The following is a 23,688-nucleotide window of genomic DNA, read 5'->3' on the forward strand; positions in this document are numbered from 1 at the left end:
AAGAAAGAAAGAAAGAAAGAAAGAAAGAAAGAAAGAAAGAAAGAAAGAAAGAAAGAAAGAAAGAAAGAAAGAAAGAAAGAAAGAAAGTAGGAAAGAAAGAAAGAAAGAAAGAAAGAAAGAAAGAAAGAAAGAAAGAAAGAAAGAAAAAACACCACAGCCTAAGGAAAAAAAAATGCAAAAAGGATTTGAAAAGAGCAAAGTTACTCAACACATCTCACTTAGCTAAAGCTACTGAGCGCTGAGTCACAGCGTACCTTCTTAGAACTTCACAAAGAGAAAAAGGTGCATAGAATAGGAGTGCTATTCAGAGACACAAAGGTTCTACAGTGACAGGGATGAGAAATGGATGTGGCCGGTAGCGATTTAAAGCCCTGCTTTTCTTGTGCTCTCCTTTTAAAATAGGCAAAAAAGGGTCTTCAAAGTGAGCTGGTGACTGCTGGCAGAGCAGGGGGGATGTGGGCGAGGTAAAGGGGTGAGGGTGGGGGGTAATAAGTAGCTTCCAGGGCTGCCGATGCCTTTGATCCAGACGGGCAGCTCATGCGAGCCCGGGGCTGGAGTGGCTTTCCTGGATGGAGGCCTGCATGCTGGAGAGATCTAGAAGAGCTTGAGGGTTTGGACATTCATTTCAGAAAACAGACGCTCTGCCAGAACTTGCTATCTCTCATGTTAATGTGAATACATATGATGATCTCTGCAGCGCTTTCTAACCCCCAAACAATGTTCAATGAAAATCGCTATACTCTGTCTATACTCGACACCACCTGATATACTTCAAGCGAATTGGCGTTTGGTGCTCGAAACAGCTTGCCAAAGCGAACTTTCTGGAAAAGGTAAACACCTTTGAACTACCACTGGTCCGTGGAGATTTCATAATAGGAATAGGTAGATGTGGCTCTGAGGCTCCACCTTCTCTGACGTGGAAATCTTCCCCGGTTTATTTCTTCTGTTAAGTCCGTTGAAGTCAGAATTCCATAAGTAAAAACATGAACATACTGGAGAGCTGCTTTATAGCAGAAATTGAAGTTTTGGGAAAAAAGCGTTTAGCGTTTTTGAAAAAAGTTGCCAGTCACCGCCAACATTTTTGATAATTTTCACCAAAGTTTCATGGTCCCCAGAATATTTCGTAGTATGAATATCTGAACATGCAATATATGAAAAGAAAGAACAGATCCTCTGCTTTTAAACAACAACAAAAACGTTTTATTCTAGCTTCATGAATTTTTTTTATCAACACTTGAATATGGGAAAGTTTCATAAAAAAAGCAACATTTTGAGCAAAAAGCTGAAAAAAGGGTGTTTTGGTCAAAGACTATGTCTGGATCAGATTAAGAATGATAATCTAAGCATAGATGGAATAGTTAGAGTGCATCTACACCCCCAAAGCTTCACAGTCCTGTAGCTCGTCCTGGGTCGACATTTCATTCAGTAACATTAGGCAGTTTGATTTATATGCTGTTTAATATTGATGATGATCACGTTGTTTTGCATATGCTTATGCTTACATATGATATCGCTTGTTTCTGCGTCTTCTTCGCCTGTGTTTTGATTAGGAGATTCAGTACTCTTTTAGAAGTTGTTTAACAGCGCCCCCTACCTTTCAACAGAGAAAACACGGAAAGCCGGAAGTTTCTGTCAACGGCGGGAAAGCGTTTTCTCACAAATTAGGGAATTTTCTGTGAAAAGTGGGAAAAGATTCAAACAATCTGTGTGCTAAATAAATAAATGTGACGTGACTTTACTGGAGTGCCAAATTACACAGCTGGTGCAAACATATCCACATCGCTGTGATCAGATGCTTTCTTAACAAATGTTTTCTCACCGCTGTAATTTTTGTTGTGTTTATTTTGTTAAAGAGAGGAAAGCGTGCAGCACATATTTACATATTAATATAAACAACGCTCTCAGCAGTGTGAGCGGCGTCAGGATGTTCACTAACAGCAGAGCCCGTCTACGGAGAGCCTTGGCACTTCCTATTAGCCCCATTTTATCGATCTTGGTTGCAGTTCCATTAGAGTTCCACTGGAGGTGATCGCGGGCGAGTGCAGACTGAATGGGAGCCTATGGGGCTAGACGGCTAAATTTGTCTCTTTCACCCGATTGCCGTTGAGAAATCTCAGATTTTATTGTAGGTTTTGCAAGTTCAACATGGGTTATAGGTCGAAAATTGAATGAACGAGTACTTATGTCCTTTCGATTTCTTACAGGTTGAGTTGTTGTTGCCCATAACACGCTAGCATTCTGCTAATGAACGCTGATTGGTCAGTGGAGGACTGATTACGACCAGAGATACCGCTTGATGGCATCATGGCATCCGAAGCGGGACCAGAAACAAACAAAACAAAAACTCTTCTAGCACGTGTATTTACCTGTGTCAGCTGTGTTGTCGATGCCTCGAGAGAAAAGAAAGTGCCGAGCGTGAAAGCACCAAAGCGACTGAAGGATTGCCGTATGACGTCATTGACATTTTAAAATACTTTTTAAAGCAAATAAGTGACTCTAAAAAATCTAACACCCAGCAATGTGTAATTTCTTTGCATCTCCTTTCGAATACAACATTCAAATTACTAGACAAAAAATTATATCCTGAGAAAAGTGGATTTTGATGGTTTAGCGTCATAGACCTCCATTCATTCTGCACTCGCCTGCGAGCGCCCCCGCATGGACAGAGACGTGTTACTGCAGCCAGTCCAGAAACCGGAAGTAACCAGAGAGTGCCAATTCTCTTCCTATTAGACATTCTCTGCTAACAGTATATTCCAGTATAAGCGTTTATATAACTTTACAACACAATCCTGGAGTGTCACATTTCCTCTTCCATAAGAGCTCAGAGCAAAAGAAGAGCTCATATCTGTGAGAGATGTCTCTGTTTCCTCCCCTCCATCAGCACATTTGTGTAGGTTTCCCGCTAGAACAATATCTGAATCACTCCCTTCAGATGGAAGCGCTTTAGTCAAAACAAATGCTGGCGTTGTGTCAGAACATCCCCTTTCAGTGCCAGAGATTTGCGGTAGGGGGCCGTCAGCAGATGCTGTAAGCATACAAACATGTGCGAATGAATTCTGTTGCCAGCTCCTCATGACCCGCACTGGTGAAGAAGTGAGAAGAGTCTGTTCTTCATTGGAACGCAGTCGAACCTTGGCTATGAAGGTCTCGCTGAACACATGTTAGAATAATGTGTGTTCTGCTGGGAAGTGACGCACCTCTGTCTCCATTGAATGGCTAAAGGAAGTTCTCTTTTCATTTATATCTATACTTAGTTTGTTTAGGCCACTGATTTTCATAAAAAATAACCTACTTTTATAACTAAACCATAATGGGGGTTTTTTTTCAGTCAAATTCATGTGTGGTTTTTCTTGTGGTTACCATGATTTACAAATGTAAGAACAATGGTGAAATTTAATGAGCAAATACAAAGTAAAAGTCAAGGGCTGTATAAATATTGTCTTTAGTGTGACGAAGTCACTTCATGTCGTAAGGTTAAATTTGTAAAACACAGAAAAGTAGTAAAGCAGAGTGTACTTTATCGATTGTAGCATCACCTTTTAAATCTACCGCCAAGGAATTACTGATAGTCTGCCATGATGGGAAGGTAATGGAGTTATTGAAGAAGGGAAAAAGTTCCCAACTTCTCCCAGGAGAGCTTGAGCCTGTTGCTGCCCTTCAATTATCTCTTCTGCCATCTGTTTCTTCCAAGTAAACACACACCATAGTCCATCAACTGAAACCATGTTTTCCACCCTGCAATGCCAGCAGCTAAAGAATGTTATTCTGAAATCACATGAATGGAAAATGCTAATCTCACTCAAATACACTCTGCAGTGAGTACGACTGACTTGTAAAATTACACCTATCTTTTAAGTAAACACTGTTGTTGTACTGATCTCATGTATCAGCCTACAAAACCTGGTAAAATACTGTTAATTTTATTTATTTATTTATTTTTTGGGATATGGTTAACCACTGATTGTGATTATTGTGAATGAAGGTTTAAATCAAACTTACCATGGAAAGGTTTAAGGTTTGACTGGTTATCACAGGCAGTTAGTCCCTGTTGGTCGATGCCTTAACTAGACTATACGCTGATTTCACGCAGCCGTTATTTTGAAATCGAAAGCGAGGCTCCGGTGGGAAGAAAACGCCTCGGTTACGACTGTAACCTCGGTTCCCTGAAGAGGGAACGAGCGTTGCGTCGAAATGACGCTATGGGAACGCTTTGCGTGGTGTCGTCTTGAAGCACATGTAAAATCAGTCCAATGGTGTGGCGGAACGTCAGAGGCGGGTGACGTCACGTACCAGGAAGCTATAAAAGCCGGCCCGAAACAGAAAACGAAAGCTTCGTAAAGTCTGAAGTCGCGCTGACAGGCATGAAGGAGATATGGCAAGGCGACGCAACGCTCGTTCCCTCTTCAGGGAACCGAGGTTACAGTCGTAACCGAGGCGTTCCCTTTCAAGGGAACTCGCGTTGCGTCGAAATGACGCTATGGGAACGTCTATACCAACGCCTCCATAGCTACAAATGTCTGTCCTGTGTGTAATCATGTGAGCAGCACTAAGAAGACAAAACATGAGACCCTGGAGTAGAGTCTAAATCCAGAGAGTAGAACCTGACGAAGGTGTGCGGTGAGGACCAGCCTGCCGCATCACAGACGTCCTGTAACGATACTCCTGATATAAGGGCCTTAGAGGCCGCCATACTCCTAGTAGAGAGCGACCGGACAGCCAAAGGAGAAGGCTGTCCAGCCGCCTCATAAGCCAGTGAGATAGTCTCAACCACCCACTTGCTCATCCTTTGCTTAGACGCTGGACCTCCCTTGTTAGGGGAGAAAAAGTCACTTTTACGCCACAGGGCAGCTCTGTGGACATACGCGTCTAACGCCCGAACAGGGCAAAGCAAATTATTCGCCTCCTGGTCCGATTTCGAAAGGGAGGAGGACCTCCAAGTGCCACGAGGGAAACGAGATACCAAAGGGTCTTTCCCCACAGACATTCCACCCAAAGGACTGTGGTAAGCACCTACGGCCGCCACATAAACCTTTAAAGTGGACGGGGTCAGACCTGCAGTGAACCGGTCCTGCAGGAACTCCAGAACTGTACCAATTGGGCAGTTGACTGGATCCAACCGACGGTCACTACACAAAGAGGTGAATACTCTTCAGTTCAGGGCATAAAGTTTCCTCGTGGAGGGAGCTTGGACTGTAGAATGGTCTCAACAACCTCAGTTGAGAGACCTGACTCTATGAGCTGGGCCCCCTCAGAGGCCAAGCCCACAGGTTCCACAGTTCTGGGCGGGGGTGAAATATTGAGCCCCCTGCTTGGGACAGAAGGTCCCTCCTGACGGGTAGCTCCAGAGGATGCCCGTCGAGGAGGGACACAAGATCGGGAAACCATACTCTGCCCGGCCAGCGCGGGGCTATAAAAAGCAGGCAAACCCGGTCCCTGCGAACTCTTTCCAGAACTCCCGGGAGCAGAGCAACTGGGGGAAAGGCGTACAGACGTAGCCTCGGCCACGTCTGTACCATAGCATCCAGTCCCAGAGGAGCTGGATGCGTGAAGGAGAACCAAAGTGGACAGTGAGACGTCTCTCGAGACGCAAACAGATCCACTTATAATTTCCATATCAGCTCCACCACCTCGGGGGTGGAGCCACCATTCCCCGGGCCTCGGCCCCTGTCTCGACAGAGTGTCTGCTCCTATATTCTGGACCCCGGGGATGTAGGCTGCCTTGAGTGACAGCAACTTCCCCTGGGACCACAAGAGGATATGGCATGCCAGCGCAAACCCCCTTGATATAGGCGACTACCGACGTGTTGTCCGTATGTACTACACATGGTGTCCCCTGAGACCTGTGATAAAGCTCCTCAGAGCCCGGAAGACAGCTAACATCTCTAGGCTATAGAATGCCAGGAACGATGATGGTCTTCCCACAGACCTTGAGATGAGCGACCCTCAGGATCGCTCCCCAACCCGTGAGGGAAGCATCCGTCGTTAGCAGTTTGCGACGACAAGGAGCTCCCAGCACTGGGCCCTGGGACAGGAACCAAGGTTTCTTCCACATAACCAAGGCACGTAGGCATCACCGCGTGACCTTGATTGTGCGAAATGGGTTGCCCCTCGGGGAAAAACCCTCTGGTCCTGAGCCACCACTGCAGGGGCCTCATGTGCAGCAGTCCAAAAGGTATCCCGTTGGAAGCTGCTGCCATGAGACCCAACAGTCTCTGGAACTGTTTGACAGTGAGTAGCTGGCCTAGCTTTACACTTCTCACAGCTGCCAGGATGGAATCGAAGCGTGGCGATGACAGGCGCGCCTGCATCGACACTGAATCCCAAACCACGCCTAAAAAAGTGGTCCTCTAAAATGGAGAAAGCACACTCTTCTTGGCGTTCAGCCGTAACCCCAACTCTTTCATATGGGCGAGAACAACATCTCGATGTTGAACCGCCATCTAATGCGACTGAGCTAAAATCAACCAATCGTCGATGTAGTTCGTGATGCGAATACCCCGGAGGCGCAGAGGCGCCAGAGCTGCATCCACGCATTTGGTGAAAGTGCGGGGTGATAAAGCCAGGCCGAATGGAAGAACTCGATATTGGTATGCTTTGCCCCCGAAAGCAAACCTCAGGAACTTCCAATGACACGGACGGATGGAAATATGCGTCCTTGAGGTCTATCGTGACAAACCAGTCCTCGGACCTGATCTGTGGCACGATTTGTCTCAAGGTTAACATTTTGAACTTGAGCTGCATGGCTGACTCGTACAGAACTCGAAGATCTAAAATGGGACGCAATCCCCCGTCCTTTTTTGGAACTATGAAGTACCGGCTGTAAAACCCGGTTTCCCTGTTGGAGGGGGGTACATATTCTATGGCCCCTTTCTCTAACATAGTGTTTACTTCCTGTTCCATAACCAGAACCTGCTCGGGGCCCACCACTGTGGGCAGGACCCCCATAAACCGCGGTGGGCGTTAATAGAATTGTATCTAATACCCTTTTTCCACGGTCTGCAGGACCCAACGAGAAACATTTGACAGTAGCTTCCACGCTGTCAAATATTCTACTAGAGGTACCAGTCTCTCGAGACTGGTTTCTGGATTTTGTTGCTGTTGAGTAGTCGGTTCGTCGCCCTGTAACGGCGCACCGGCAGGGAACGACCAAACAGACTGCTCCAGCACCCTCCTCAGAGGGGGCGGGCATCCCGAGGCCACTACGTTTCCGGGTGGACCTTGAGATATGTGCTCGCCGGAGACCGCTGCGCCCTGTAACACCGGAGGCGGCAGGGTTGGCAGAACGGTCCCCTGAGGGCACCGAAGAGAGACGGCACTGTATTTTTCTCCTGCTGTTGAGTAGTCGGTTCGTCGCCCTGTAACGGCGCACCGGCAGGGAACGACCAAACAGACTGCTCTAGCACCCTCCTCAGAGGGGGCGGGCATCCCGAGGCCACTACGTTTCCGGGTGGACCTTGAGATATGTGCTCGCCGGAGACCGCTGCGCCCTGTAACACCAGAGGTGGCAGGGTTGGCAGAACGGTCCCCTGAGGGCACCGAAGAGAGACGGGCACCGTGAAAAGAGGTGTTAACCGCTCTGCTTCGGGGGGACTACCCTCATTTGTCCTGAGCCCTCAGACATCAGGACTTTTTCCCAGCAGCCTTCTTGGCGGTAATAACGGTCCGCAGATCCGTTTTACCCCTCGAAGACTGCTGGGTTTGAGAGCGCCCTCCGTGTCCCCGAGATTTTTGTGGGGGAGCACGAGAGGACACACTCTGTTTCTGAGTGGCACGATGTTCAGCGCTCTTTTTAGAGGAGTGAGGCTGCTCCCGCTCAGCAGCCTCAATGAAAGAACGGCGGGGGAGAAGTTTTTGTAATGCAGCTGCCTGTTTAGCAGCTTCCTGAGATTTAGCTACCGCACTGTTTACTGCATCACCAAATAAACCAACAGTGGAAACCGGAGCATCTAAGAGAACGTGCTTTTCTTTCTCTTTTATATCTCTCAAATTGAGCCACAGATGCCTCTCAGTGGCCACCAGGGCTGCCATAGACCGCCCGATTGATTTAGCGGTCTCCTTGGTGGCCCTGAGAGACAGATCTGTGGCTCTGCGTAGTTCAGCCACTGTGTCAGGACCAATTCCCCCGCCCTCCTCTAAATCCCCCAATAATTCTGCCTGATAGGCTTGCATAATAGACATCGTATGCAGACACGCTGCAGCTTGACCAGCGGCTGCATACGATTTATGAACCAGAGATGATGTGAATTTTACTGGCTTAGAGGGAAGTGAAGGAGCTTTCAGGGAAGATGCCGTTGCTGGAGAGAGATAGCTCGCAAGCGTCTCCTCCACCTTCGGCATCTCCCCATAACCATATTCTTTATATTTCTGAATGGAAGAATAGTGGGATGTTTGTGGTGCATACACTCTGTATGAAACCGGTTTTCCCCACGATTTCGACACCTCGGTGTGGAGATCGGGGAAAAACGGAAGGCTTCTTCGCTGAGGCTGTGTACGAGATGGCAGGAAGCGTTCGTCGAGCTTACTTTTCGAACGAACGTCCTGCCTATCCTCTGGCCACTCAATAGATAATCTGTGAACTGCTCTCGTGACAACATCGAGCAATTCCTCAAAAGCGTGAGACTGAGGTGGCGAATCCTCAGACTCAGCTTCAATACTAACAACGTCCAACTCCTCAGAGCTGGACAATTGCAGTATTGGTGCCTCCATCGGGGGGGAAGAAACCGCAGCGCGTGCTTCCACACCCTGATGAGAGGCACTGGATCTATCAGAAGGATGTTGAGATAAGGCAGAGCCCGTCTCAACATCCACTGATAAATCCATTTGTGAACCCCAGGTCTGAGATCGACGCCGTGCCTCGGCAGCGGCGGGACCCAAGCCCTGGGGAACGTGATCGGGATTGAACCGAGCCAAGCGGGATCGGAGCGTACGCAATGGAAGCGCCTCGCAATGCACACAGTCACCACCCTCGAGTGCTGACTGGGCATGCTCCTCACCCAAACAAACAACACAAAGAGTGTGAGTATCACCTCCCGTTAAATAACGCGGGCAGGGATGGACACACACTCTAAACTGCTGCTTGCTCGCCATACTGAATATATATATATATAATATAGACAGACAACACCAAATAACAAGGACAGATTCAACACAGAGCGCAACTGAAGACTCAGAAAGCTTTCGTTTTCTGTTTCGGGCCGGCTTTTATAGCTTCCTGGTACGTGACGTCACCCGCCTCTGACGTTCCGCCACACCATTGGACTGATTTTACATGTGCTTCAAGACGTCATCACGCAAAGCGTTCCCATAGCGTCATTTCGACGCAACGCGAGTTCCCTTGAAAGGGAACCGGAAGTGTCGCCTTTAATCACAGGAGAGTCGTGAATGTGATAGCGTATTGTTGTGTTTAATGATGTTGTGTCAATTCTAAAAATGTACAAACATTTCTTTCATACTTTAGACTATATACAGTGAAATTCATTTATAAATAAAATAAATTTTTTATATATAATTCAGAATGTAAAAAACGAAGCAGGAATGAACTATTATACATATCCTATATTGGATATTAACATCCAATAGTGTAAATCGCGGCAGCAGCTTCAGGTTGGTAATCCAAGGCATTGTTGTTTATCTTTACTTCCGGGGTTCTTCCCACCGGAGCCTCACTTTCGATTTCAAAATGGCGGCTGCGTGAAATCAGCGTATAGTAGGGGCAAAATTATCATTCTTCATTAACGGCTGTAGTCTGTATTCTGACAAAATTGTGAATGAAAAAGCAGAAACAAGCAATAGAGACAGAGCGTATTTAGGCCACGCCCACACCCAGGGGGAAAACAAACCAACTGTCTCCATTGACTTTGCATTGCGAGAGGCTGCCTCCTTGTCATTTCTTGCTTCTAACAAAAGACAGAAAAATGCCTAAAAACTGCTGTGTGACAAGGTGTACAGCAAAGAAGCTAAAAAACCCAGAAATAAGTTTTTATTAGCTCTCGACCCCAAAAAACGAGTGTTTAGGACATAAAAGTGGATACAGGCAGTTGAGACAGAGCGTCACGTGTCTCATTACTCTGAGAACTAACGTACGTCCGCTGGAGGAGACCGTAATCGGCAACACAGGATAGTTTATCTTACAGAAATATAATATATAAAACTGACATTTGGATATTTGGCTCACCAGTGACCAAATGTTTAACTTACTGCACACGTGGTGTATTTTTAGTGCATACTGAGTGTCAGGATCCCACAATTTACCCATTCGTTCCAGCCTGTATCCACTTTTATGTCCTCAAACGCTCGTTTTTTGGGGTCGACAGCTTATGAAAACTTATTTCTGGGTTTCTTAGCTTGTTTGCTGTACACCTTGTCACATAGCAGCTTTTAGGCATTATTCTGTCTTTTCTTAGAAGCAAGAAATGACAAGGAGGCAGCCTCTCGCAATGCAAAGTCAATGGAGACAGTTGCTTTGTTTTCCCCCTTGGTGGGCGTGGTCTTCAGATTATGACGCGTTGCGCTCTGTCTCTATAGAAGCATTGCTTATGCATATGTAAGCTAACGCAATCATCAAACATTCAAACGCATGTAAATCAAAACTGCCTGATGTTACTGAATGAAATGTCGACCCAGGAAGAGGTATAGGACTGTGCAAGCTTTCGGGATATTGATGGAATGGATTTACTCCATCTATGTTTTGATCATCATTCTGAGTCTTTGACAAAAATTGGGTTTTTGTAGCTTTCTGTTCAAAATAAAAAAAAGAAGCTAGACTAAAATGTTTTTTTTTTTAAAGCAGAGGTTCTGTTCTTTCTTTTGATATATTGTATGTTCTGATATTCCAACACAATCTCACAGCAATTCGTAACTATTTTATTGTATATTTCGTACTATCTGATTAAACCCCAGTGATGGGTAAGTATAGGGGCGGGGTTAGAGTTTCTTTAAAAAATTTTACGTTTTTGTACGATTCAAATTCATAATAATTCCTAAAATAGTTACATTTTCCTGTTAGATCAGGTAGTATATCCATAGAACAAAATATTTTGGGGGCTATGAAAGTTTTTTGAAAATGATTAACATTTAACTGGTGGGGAAAGAGTTAAATTTCTTCTGCATTGAAAAATGCTTTGCCCATCATGCTTGGTTAAAACATATGAATAAGCTCAGAGATTACGGGTACCCTGGATATTCTCACACCATGCCATGGCAACACAGCTGTGAGGATCTGGTAACAGTTTATTGAGCGAGACAAGAACGCAGAGCATCACTGACGTGAAGGATTTCAAGTGCTATTTAGTCGATGAGTCTGAATCCTAGACCGTAATTACTCAAGAGATGGCACAGCCTTTAACAGAAGAATTGAAATCAATAATTGTCAAATTAAAAACATTGAATGTCCTGCATAATACCAGTGTTTCAGTGTGTGAATGCGTATACAAAAGAGACAGTGAATTACCAAATCTGCAACTGAATGATGGATGGAGGGAGTCAAGGAGTTAAATGTCATCAGAGGCAAAGCTTTACTGAAATTTGGAGAAAAATGCATTGGCCTTTTAATATCGAGTACTTGTCTGATTCAAAGCTGTGGGGTTTAATCGAGGCCAATATGTAACATCATTGATTTAATTCAGGGGAGCAATAGGTCTTGATGATCAGCGTAACTTAGCTGCACTGTACTGCTTTTTTTTAACCAGAATTCCACTGCACATAACATGTGGTTAATTCTACACAAAGATAAAGAAATAATGGATTAAAGAAATAAAGAAAGAACTTGGATTTATGGAATAACTGAATGAGCACATACATGTGAAACCTTATATAACTCAACAAAAATGCATGGAATAATATATCCAGCAATACAGTGCACTCAAATTGATGGTCCATTTTAACAATGACTTTCCTGGACTAAAAATAATTTAAGAATAATCTTTTTTTGGTATGGTACCAAGATAAACTGAGCTACTGGATAATACATGCAGGCTGAATTAGACATACATCATAGTGATGTCAACAATGTAGCATACTAGATAGCTTACTAGAAGTATAGATGTATTATGGGTGGAAGGAACACAAACACAAACAGACAGATGAATTAAAAAGACAAATTGTTCAGATTCTACTCTTTAACTCTTTTTTCTGTTTGACGAGTCATGTTAATATGGCAGTCTATCCTGATTAATTTCTTATTTGATACATGGTTCACAGAACATTCTTATTTCAGCAAGGTTATGAAAAATGTGTGGTTTACACTACGCTAAGTAAACACCAGTTCTCAAAGCGATTCTGTAGAGATCCTGTGTAAAAATATCTAATCATTTCAAATACTGCTAGATGCCACGAGGAATGTCTACTGAATGAATGTTTCACATAGACTACATCATTATATCATTACACCATGTCTCTGAGGCTAATTTGAGACTGAATGATGCAAGAGCTTCAACAGAAGCCACTACACACCTCCATACGCTGTTAAGGTTTATTTATCCATGTACACAAACCACATGCATTGAGTTTGACCATTTAGGACATTTCAGGCATTATATTTAGCTTTAAGTGTGGCTAATAGTCTGTTAGGAAAATGGCATCCTATCTCTGGCTCTTTGTCAGTGTCCATAACAGATCCAGCTTGAATAGTGAGCTAATGCTGTAGCAGACTTAGCCTGTGTCCTTTTTCCTGCCCCCTCCGCCTGTATGTTGGCCATTTTAAGGCTATCTCTCTTTAGAAAGACCTGCCATTGAATACAGCTTGAGTAACCCTGACGAGAGCTGCTCTCTAATTGGACGAGAAGTGCAGGGGCCAGATATCCCACGGAGGGTGCCGAAGCAACAGAGACATCAAAGTGGAGGACACAGAACCCAAATTAATTGAGTGTGAAGGGTTTTCGAGAGTTTTTTTTTTTGATAGCGTTTGAGGGCAGTATTACAGCATGCCCTATTTCTCCATGTAGCTTGAACTTCTATAACAAACCTCTGCTGTATTTGATGAACTCATTTGTATTCATCCATCATTGCTTGCTTCCTAAGTCTGAGAGTCACAGATACACAGAGGTCTGGGGATCATTCTCCCACAGCTGCTGTATCTGCCACAATACTGCCTTAAACCTGCGCCCTACTCTTCCCTCTGCCTTTCAAAACCTCTCAAAAGCAGCTGGCCAGATGTCATGGCGCTAATCGTAGGGACAAAGGGAACGGCTTGGCCTGCCATTGTGCACAGGCCAGGTGCCCAGGCTTGATTGCTTCCACATATGGATATTTCCGAGGACAATTAAGAAAGAAACGCAAGCCAAGTCGATCAAGTTAAGTGGCATTTGCTTTATTCTTTGCAGTGTCCTTTCTTTTCTATGCCTTTCTCTCAGCAGAATGGAGATCAGTGTTATAATTATGAACACCTGTTCCCATTTCTGAAAATTTGCATGCCTTGAAACATGCAGATTATAAATTAAATGGGCATGAAAATATGTTGTCCTTTGCCTTACACGCCTTGATTTCCTCGAGAGCACATGATATCCAGTGGGTTTAACAGTAAAAACTAATTTCTCTTGAAGAAACTTCACTTTGGTTAGTAAGCAGGTGTTACCTGATGGAAAGTGCTCGTTGATCGGCCAGTTGTCCACCTGTAATGTGGCGTTTCCCCCATTCCTTGTGAAGCGCACCACATGATATTTCCCGTCATTGACATCTGCAGTCAACTCTTTGACGCTGATGTCCACTGTGCCGATGTTGAACGTTACGCCCACCTTTCCTTCTTCCTGGAACAGAAACAACACAATCTTGTCAGACTAGCAATACCAAACGGCTAATTTAACTTAGCGCAAAGGGATTAGGGATACAGTACATTGATCCGATACCGAGTCTCGATATTTGTCTGATACGGACCTTTTTGATAGATCAGGTATCAGTTAGATAGAACTGATCCAAAATCAGATACTGTGTGTTAGCCATAGTTGTTACTCTAAAAACAAAAAGCTACTCAGATGGTTTAGTATATTATATTTCAAATCTTCTGAAGCCATTAAATCAGTTTATTTGAGGAACAGACAACATATTAAGCTGTTAAATTTAAGTTCACGGAAACTCTTTTCCATTCAGCATCTTCAAACAGCATGTCACATTCATTTACATTTATAAAACACTGTCCAATGTTCCAATTATTATACATAATCTGAACATAAATGTTTAAAATGACTGTATTTTGCTGGAGTTGTGGTACTTGATACCAAGTGTCTGTTAGATTAGACCACTGACGTATAGGACTTAATACAACTTGTGATTTATAGAGCAAATGGAATTTAAAACTCTGATGAAAAAGGCTCAGTAAATCTATGTTGCTTGCTTTAAGTGCATAATCATGGTACTGGGATTCAAATATGCGCTTTTGTGCCCGTCTGTATTTGAGAATCTGTGTTTGTGTGTATTTCTTATTTTTTATAATGAATTATTGTGTAGTTAGTAGGGGTGTAACGATACTCTCATGTCACGATTTGATACATATCACGATACTGAACTCACGATACGATATAATTGCGATACTCCAAGACATATGATAAAAGGTTAACAAAAAATTAACTGTTGATTAAAATGCTAAATTTGATATTACATTGTGGGTGTAAATGATTGGCTTGGACTTGGTGCTGGAAACCCAATGCACAGGACACTAGTGACACCAGAATAAAAATATTCATTATTCTGAAGCGGAAAATACAGAATTAGTTTTAGACAAATATGCTTGCACTGTGTCACTGACTAGATATATTTAAAATGATGTAGGCCACTTTTTACTGGTAACATAAAACATTTGCCATTATCAGGACCCACAATATTCTCCCATTGCATTATTATACATTATATTCAACATTATATATTTTAGTTTAATGTAGTACTGACACTAAAACTCTGAAAACTAGATTTTTTTCCTCACACAGTAACTTTTATTTTGGGTGAACTATACACAATACATATTGTCACTATCCACGATACATATTGTTGCATTTTTGTATTGCGATATATTGTGACACGATATATTGTTATACCCCTAGTAGTTAGTGAGGTACAGCACTTTTAAAATAATCAAGAAAAACAGTACTGATTTTGGACGGTCCTCTGTATCTGCAGATACTCAAGACTGCGATATCGGTATCACACACACACACACACACACACACACACACACACACACACACACACACACACACACACACACACACACACACACACACACACACACACACACACACACACACACACACACACACACACACACACACACACACACACAAAAAAAAAAAATTATATCAAGCATCCCTAAAAAGGATGAAGGTGCTTAATTAACAGGAAATATTTGCATGTTAAAGTGATCCACTTTTAGAAACCTCCTCAAAGATGCTGCCAAGAGAGCACACAAATGGATTTGGATGCCAAGGCTGCTGTATTTTTTCTTAAATCCAGTAGATAAGAATGAGCTGCCAAGAGGAATGTGGGGCATGCACGTAACGATGACTAATGCACTTCGTACCGACCTACTGCAAATTCACAAACATATGCTCTTCCACCTTTCTCATATGTATCCCACATGGTTCTTGTTTGGGGACTCTTCATAACTCCCCGATGGACAACTAAGACAACCTTTCCCCATTGTCTTTTGCAGTTTACTGGTACTATCTGCAAAGTCAGTTTCACTGTTCCGAATTCATGTTCACATAGCCATCACAAAAGGGTTTCAAGGCATGCCAGACAAGATGGAGTGCATTTCCTTTCTTATGTCATTTGTTTTAATCCCCACCAGGACTCTTGAAGGTGTAATTACCTGTCCTCAAGGCTTGGCACAGAGGAAGCCATTTTTCAAACAAAAACAAAGGTAAATAAATACATGGATGTGCTGTACTGAAGTGTGTGATAAATTAATCTGCCACCAACACGCTTCAGCATTCACTGTTCCCCAATGTTTTCTGAGCGCCTCAAGACTCCCAGCATGCTCCACTTTCAACGAATGTAACCTAAGACCTGCTGACGAGGGCTCAATGGACAATTAACATTGAGGTGCATGAATGATTTTAATGAGAGGTGTACCATGAGTGTTAATTTAGTGAATCCAGACCAAAAGCCGAAGAATGATTCATTAATATGCGCTCTCCATTAGAGCCAAGAAAAGCAGTGCAGTACACAGCAACCTGATCTAAGAGTCTGTTTAAGCTCTCTGATTGCAGATGCACTATGCCTGGCACAAATTCTGCACATTCTCATAGAGTAACAGCTGGATGGGCAGGACCATCTGATTATTAGATATCCTAGTTCAGACAGTTTCTGTTGTGAGGGCTGAAATGATAACAAATGGAAGTGAGTCAGGAGGCTTCACTACAGATTTCTCTGAAGACAGGCATCTCTTTCTAGCTCACCGATTCTGTCTCAACCGCAAGCAACATTTGCTCAGTTTAAAAAACCTAGAGAGCTGACTACCAGGCATAAGCACACTCTAGACGAAAATGAAAGAAATGTAATAATGCTGCCTCCTTAGAAACCTGGTATTGGCAAATTCTAAGGCAGCCTATATTACATCCTTTGCGAAGAAATTCATTGTGGTGATTTCTATGAAAAAAAAAGAAAGAAAAATCCAAGATGGCAGGTAAGACCTATATTTATATTTATTATCTCAATATTACAGGTTTGGTACTATGGTACTTTTTAATGGTTTTACTTTTACTTTTTAATGTCATGTTAGCTGACACCTTGGTCCGGTTGTATTGTGTTAGTTTAGCAAAATCATCAGCTGAAGTGTATTGCAGATATTTATACATGAGTGTAACTACGGTTGCAAACACTCAGTCAACTTGTTCTCGAGTATTCACGGACCGGCTTTGATTGTTCCAATATGGCGGACAGCTTTCATATAGCTTTTAAAACCCATTGAAACAGCCACTGATGAATCATCAATGTATTGGTATCTATGGGTAAGACTACACAAATGTAAATAAGTGAATGAATAAACATATGATACAGGTTTCATCCAAAGCACTACCATAGTGTTTGCATTATTATTAAAGTAATTTGAATTCTAAGCAGGTCCTCAACCCAAGCACATGCTCTACACTTCACCACATGGTAACCCCCCAAAACACTAACATAACAGAAACTTTTAAATACCAACATAATAGAACATTAAACATTAACAAGTCTCTCCATTTTCTTATCTTGCTATATAAAAAAATAAATATAAAAATAATAATAAAATATATATTAAAAAAAACATTATCAAACTTTTACTCTTTACATAAACTGTAACATTTACTCTTACAATTCAGCCCCTTTGCAAAGCATGATGGGAAGTGAAAGTCCTGTTTGATTGGGTTACTTGATTGAAACATGTTATTTCAAAATGAAAACATCAAGTTAAGTCAAAGAGTAACTGTTTCAAATCAATTTAATATGATGTAATCACATTTGAAACAGAAACCTGATACAAAAGGTGTTAAATTATAGATTTTTTTGAGTGCGTGCTAACTGCAAGTTGAGTCTACCAGAGCTATTTGGCAAGTGGAGTTTCTGCATTAGTTGAAGTGCTCCAAATCAGTCACTCAGTCACAGTAGGCAGCTCACTAAGTTTTGGTTCCCTACTTGCATTTCCAGACTGGCGTGATTGACATTTCCAATTACACTGCAATGGCCCACAACATTTCATTGTCTTTTCAAAGAATTGGATGGTAAAGGTAAATTTTATTCTAACGAAAATAAAACCATTCACAATGATGATAACAATGACTGGATATTGTTACACACTACTATAGTCAATTTCAATTTCCATATTCAAGCTATTGAGCAGCATTAACACATCATGGTAAGACAGTACACACTATATTGCTTTTTTCATTCGAAAGGGACCAGCACACAAGACTGATGCTTGTTGATTTTTGCACTTTCTCTGATATAATACCTGATGTCTCACAGATGGCGGCAAACATTTAGAAGGTTATTGCAGAATTTCACTGCGACCGAGAGCATAATGTCTGGTGTTTCTCCGCCGTGGGTGGTACCAGGGTAGCCAAGAGTGATAAAAGTAATTTGAGTTGCAGCAGGAGCCTGCACTGATAAAGAAGGGCTCTATCTCTCCCCCATGTAATGTTCACTGACACCAGTAATAAGCTACACAATCCAATTCTGTCTCTCCGATCAATGGCTCCAACAAAAAGTCAGCCCCAGGCATCAAATCTCTCCCAGAAAGCCTCTATCGCTGTGGCAGCCTGCAGACAGGAGCGAAGTACCTTGATCTCTTGGCAAGGGACTGAACCATATGCAACCACCATCATCAGTGTAAAGAAAACAGAGGGCAAACAATAGCGTTCAAACTTTATACAGCAAATGTTTATGTTATAATTAGGAATCTTTCAATTGCTCTGTCCGAATCCACGATTCCCCCTGCAGTTCTGCATTCACATTGAATCATTTTGCTCAGAACTGTGGGACGTTTGCAACATCAACGTTCTAGTGCAGTTTTGTGCCAGCTGTTGACCACTGTAGCTAGATAACAACTCAGGAATAGATGCCAGTTTCACAAGTTTGTTTCTCCTTTTTTTGTAATAAAATAATTTTATTACAAGGTCTTGACATACACAGATCAGCACTTATGTCTGTCTGCCAAAGGTACAAAGAATGCAAAGCTCGCCAAAGGTAATTTCTGCAGAGACAAGCACCAATGAGCAATGCATTATGCTGTAATAGGCAAATTAACTGTAATCAATACATTTTCATTTCAGCAAGTAATTCTGTAATGAAAGTAATACAACCTTTCTTGGTGTGCACCTGAAAAAAAAAAAAAAATAGCATTCACTCCAACCAAACTCCGATGTCAAACAGACTGGAGCAAAAATTGTTGTCTGAAAGCAGAATGTTCTATTCCAGAATGATCATAGGTACTTTGAAATAATATGGGATACCAGACCAATCTCACATAAGGCCAAATGGTGTCCTTCACTAAACATACATAATTTGCATGTGAGATCTGCGTACAAACGTTTAAATGTTTTTTTTTGGAACAACCAAAACCACACCTACAAAAAAATAATACATATATACACCAGTTAGTTCCAGTCTTTGAATCTGACTGGCTGAGAAGCCTTCTGGGAGTGCTGATATTTCACCAGTATCAGCCAGGGCTGCCCCGATTAAAGATTTTCCGAAGTCGACTGTTGGTCGTTCATTTAAGCCATTAGTCGATTAGATGGGGGAGAAATACTAAACCGTAATAATGAGCATTTAAAATATAAATGAAGTGCTCAAGCGTGCCTCAGCGACACCGGCAAACATTGCATGAACTTTTCTGAGATCGTCATTCAGTCGACCACTAGGGGACAGTCCTAGTATATCAGCACTGGGGGTTAGGGGTTGTTTACACGACATCTTTGTCAACTAAAAACTGAAAACTTTTTATCCGTTTTGGTCATTCATTTCCACGTCAACAGCGTTTTGGGGGCCTAAAAAACTCAAACTTTTGGAAACGGGATTGAAAGTGCACGTTTTAGAAAACAATACCATTATTGTCTCTATGTAAACTACAAAAACATGTAGAGTTTCTTTACAAAGTGACATCGCCAACTACTGGCCTGGTATGCATAATACAACGTTTTTAGTCATTTTCACGGACCTGTGTGAAGGGGATTGTTTTGACAACCTTGTTGTCAAACGAACTAGCAAATCGTTATAACTGAGGGCAAAGTTACGTTTTATAACTTCATATTTTTATTTAACTTTAATGATGTCCAAGAGTTTGCTAGTCTATGTCCTACTGTACAAACTTTTTATACTTGTATAATGGCTATTATTGTTCATTAAATATTATTGTTCAATAAATACAATTTTATATAAATACCTGGCATTGAGAAACAGTGTTAGTGGACTGTCTTTATCATTCAGGAACAAAACAAGGTTTTAAACAAGGAGATTATTTTAACTTTGCACACCACCTTTACGAGGCTTAACCGACAAACAACCCGGCACCGGGGTAAAACTGAATCAGACGTTTCACTGCATAGAGATCAATGCATTGGCCAGTGCTGACACCCATCATGTGAAATCCACCATTGAAAGGATGCTATTTCATCTGCAGACACAGACATGGCAAAGTCAATACTTTCATGAATTTATGACTTGACCTAGAGAATGAAAGCTCTAACAAAGGCAGGTTGCACATTGAAAGCACACATTCTCTCTCACAATCCTCTACTCAATAATACTAACACTAATAACTTCACTGGAGCAGCCTAAGCCATTGTTGCTAGTTCTAAAGTGATGTTTTAGAATTCGTAACAGAGGCTTGGGCCGATCTGTTTGACTCTCAACAAGAGGGTTTTTAAGACACTCTGCAATTATTTCGGCCTACTTGTGCCATCGAACTGTTGTATATAAGCAATATCACACTTGCAGTCATGTGATATGAATCTATATCAGTACGACTGTGATTCGGTCATAGACAATCGTACAAACTCTAACGTAATAAAACGTTACCATAATCACGTTCATTCGTTCCGGAAAAAAAACTAAACGCTTTTAGCGCCACTCACTGGATATTTCACTTTGAAACTGTCGCGAAACGTGCATGACACAACGCATTTTGCGTCTTGCAAAATTATGCCACATGTACGTTTTTCCAATGAGCCTGGGCTGAAGGAAATATATTTTCTTTGCGTAAGGGAAACAACCATGCAACCTTTGATGAGGGCATCCAGTATCAAATACATAACTAATCCTTGTGTATAGATTTACATAGGCTATCTACATGACCTAAGGGGTAAATTTAGCATGAGGTTAGAGCTCATCAAAACGATATCACTGCACATGCAGGAGATGAATCGATTGAATGAGATTAATGGCCTCTCGTTTGAGTCAGGGCCAAAGAACTGAGGGCCCTTTCCGCCAGTCGGCCGTGAAACACTAGAGTGATTTTGTGATATTTGAAGGGTGGCAGGAACATTTGTAGCATTTATTTGGAAGTCTAGAGGGTCCCCATCATTAGGGAAAGTGATGACCCTGTCAAGACCCTCCTGCACACTTAATTCCAACATTAAAGTGATAGTTCACCCGAAAATGAAAATTATGTCATTAATTAATTAAGTCTTACGGGTTTGGAACGACATGAGGGTGAGTAATTAATGACAGAATTTTCATTTTTGGGGGAACTATCCCATGAATATTACAGAGTGAATGGAATAGCAACATGCCTGCATATTTAAAGCAGAGACTTTTGCATAAACGTCGATAATGAGTATAAATGTGTCTCACAGCAGAGGCAAAAATGGATTTCAATATATTTTTGAATGCCATTTTATTCTTATAAAACAAAGAAGAAATAGGCGAGACAGGGGTATTGTAACATGGGTTGACACTGTCATTTTAAATACATAAATTAGGTACTGAGATGAAATACCTATCATACTGTACATGACCATCATCCTTCTGAGGTGACCATAGAAGTTGGACATTTCTGTGTACAAATATAAAGGATTTACACAATTAAAAAAATATTTTGAGGGAGAAAAATCTACATTTTTACCTGTTACAATTCAAAGATAAAAGATAACTTTCAAAACAATGTTTCTTAGCAGATTCATTTTGTAAAGTTATGTTTAAGTTTGTAGTAAAGAATACCAATGCATGTCTTTTTAAATATAACCTAGCAATAAGCTAATTAAGTAATACAATTATGTGAAACTACTTTCCTCTCCATTCATTATACACTTCCTCAAACTTCCTCATCCTCCAACAGTCTGTGTGATCTCTGTACTACTAATTTCAGGAGAAGTGCTGCAAGGCAGATTCCCCATACCATATACTCTGAGTCATGCTAAGCAGAACAAAAAGTCAATACATATTCATACAAGGCCTTCGTTAAACCAAACCCAAAACGAGTGGAGACACGCATAGAAAGATTTCTGCAGAGTCTGTCTGAATGTCGACAGCAACCCTTCATTCCTTATCATAATAGAGACTCTACAAAAATGGGATTTAAAGGCACTTTCACTTCAGTGTGAAAACAACCTTTCTTAAATAAATGTAATTTATAGGATATATATATATATATATATATATATATATATATATATATATATATATATAGTATATATAAATTACATGCCTTACAAAAGTAGCCCCCATCTCTTTGCATGAGGAAAAGAGGAGCAGATGCAAACTGATTATGGAGAGTAACAGCTTAGACTCACTCTTTGCTCAAAGTCAAACATCCAATCTTCACTTTGATCTTTTTTCTCTTTTTCTTTGGGTCAGAGTTATTAAATATTTACCTTGCACTGCCTGTTGTTCCTTCTGCATGCAAACAGGAAGACTTCTGGAAATGTTTCTTATTTTTAGCATGCTGCAAATCTAACCAGGGTATTGCTTTCATCTTTTTCTTGCTTAAAGACACTATAAGATGATGACTGCAGACTCTTTCCTGCGGCAACATATTTCTTATTGAAACAGGAAATATACAGGACAATACAACATAAACAAAAATCAATGAGTTAACTATCAAGTCTGTCATACATAAGGCCCTATCATACACTCTGCGCAATGCAGAGCCAGGTGCGACACAAGTGTTTTTTGCTAGTTTCAGCCTAACGCAGTTATCATTTTCACGTCCTGCGCCACGTTGTTTAATTAGCAAATGCATTTGCGCCCATTTGTGCGCCCATGGGCGTGCTGGTCTGAAAACGAGGTTCAGGCGCATTGTTGACACGTTGCAATTTTGAGACAACTGAAATAGATGAAATCGTTTTTTTATTTTTTTATTTAAAGAGCGTGTTAGTAATGTGCGCCTTTAGGCGGGTCCACAGCGTGCATAGACTCTGCTTATTACACACACAGGGCAGCACACAAACATGCCAAATATAAAAAATAAAAGGATTACAATGTAAAAGATTAATATTGTATCCATAAAGATATGGTGGAATCCGGCTTGTCCAGTAGATCTAAGACTTTAACCTCACACACGAGCAGATCCGTTTCCTAGCTAGAGAAGCGTTCAGTTTTTCCGGTTGCAAATTCCACCTTGTTAATAGTGAATCCGCCATAGCGTGAACGCAACTGGCTTTTAAAGGGAATGGGAGATTCTGGGAGATCGACCATTTTCACCGTCGTTAAACTAGCAAAAGTGGATTCGGACACGCTCTAAGTGCACTTGTGCCGTGCGCTTTAGACAATGTGCTTAGATCCTTAAAATAGTGCCCATAGATTTCAAAAAGTATCTTAATAAATTATAAACTTATCATTCAAATGATTGGCTTATAAAAAACTATCCACAGAAATTTCCAGAATTTGCATCTAATGCTAACAGATAGCTCTGTCCAGACCTCCTGGGAAGTAATCACTGGTGTATACTAATGTCACCAGCACCTCCATGGTTGATAAGGAACCACTAGATTCTGTATTACAGCTTCTCTGCAGTACAACTAACACACTGATGCCCTCTGCTTTCTCTAGGGACATAGCAGTAATTTCAATTACTCTCTCAAACAAATCAAGCCATGTATGCAGCAATGATTTATGAGCTGCCTGTAACACACTTAAGTGTGAATAGGCAATGATTTGGCTTCCTACTGAGAAGAGGGCCACAGCAGTGGAGCAGTCATGACCTTCGGCAAGGTTTTAGTTGACATGGTCTTTGTCTCTGTCTCTCTCAATACAAATCAATCACTGTAATGTCAACAACCC

At 41.8% G+C, this 23,688-nt stretch overlaps 1 protein-coding gene across 4 annotated transcripts in view; it reads right to left on the minus strand.

The window, feature by feature from the left end:
- Positions 1–23,688, minus strand: part of nrxn3b (neurexin 3b) — a 494,879-nt gene that overhangs the window by 52,704 nt on the left and 418,487 nt on the right. For all 4 annotated transcript variants that reach the window (XM_082148443.1, XM_082148442.1, XM_082148445.1 and 1 more), the window contains one exon: positions 13,574–13,745. In XM_082148443.1, the coding sequence (XP_082004569.1) occupies positions 13,574–13,745 (172 nt within the window). The remainder of the gene's footprint in view (positions 1–13,573; positions 13,746–23,688) is intronic.

Source organism: Leuciscus leuciscus (genome assembly GCF_965113295.1).
Source record: "Leuciscus leuciscus genome assembly, chromosome: 19".
NCBI classification, from domain to species: domain Eukaryota; kingdom Metazoa; phylum Chordata; class Actinopteri; order Cypriniformes; family Leuciscidae; genus Leuciscus; species Leuciscus leuciscus.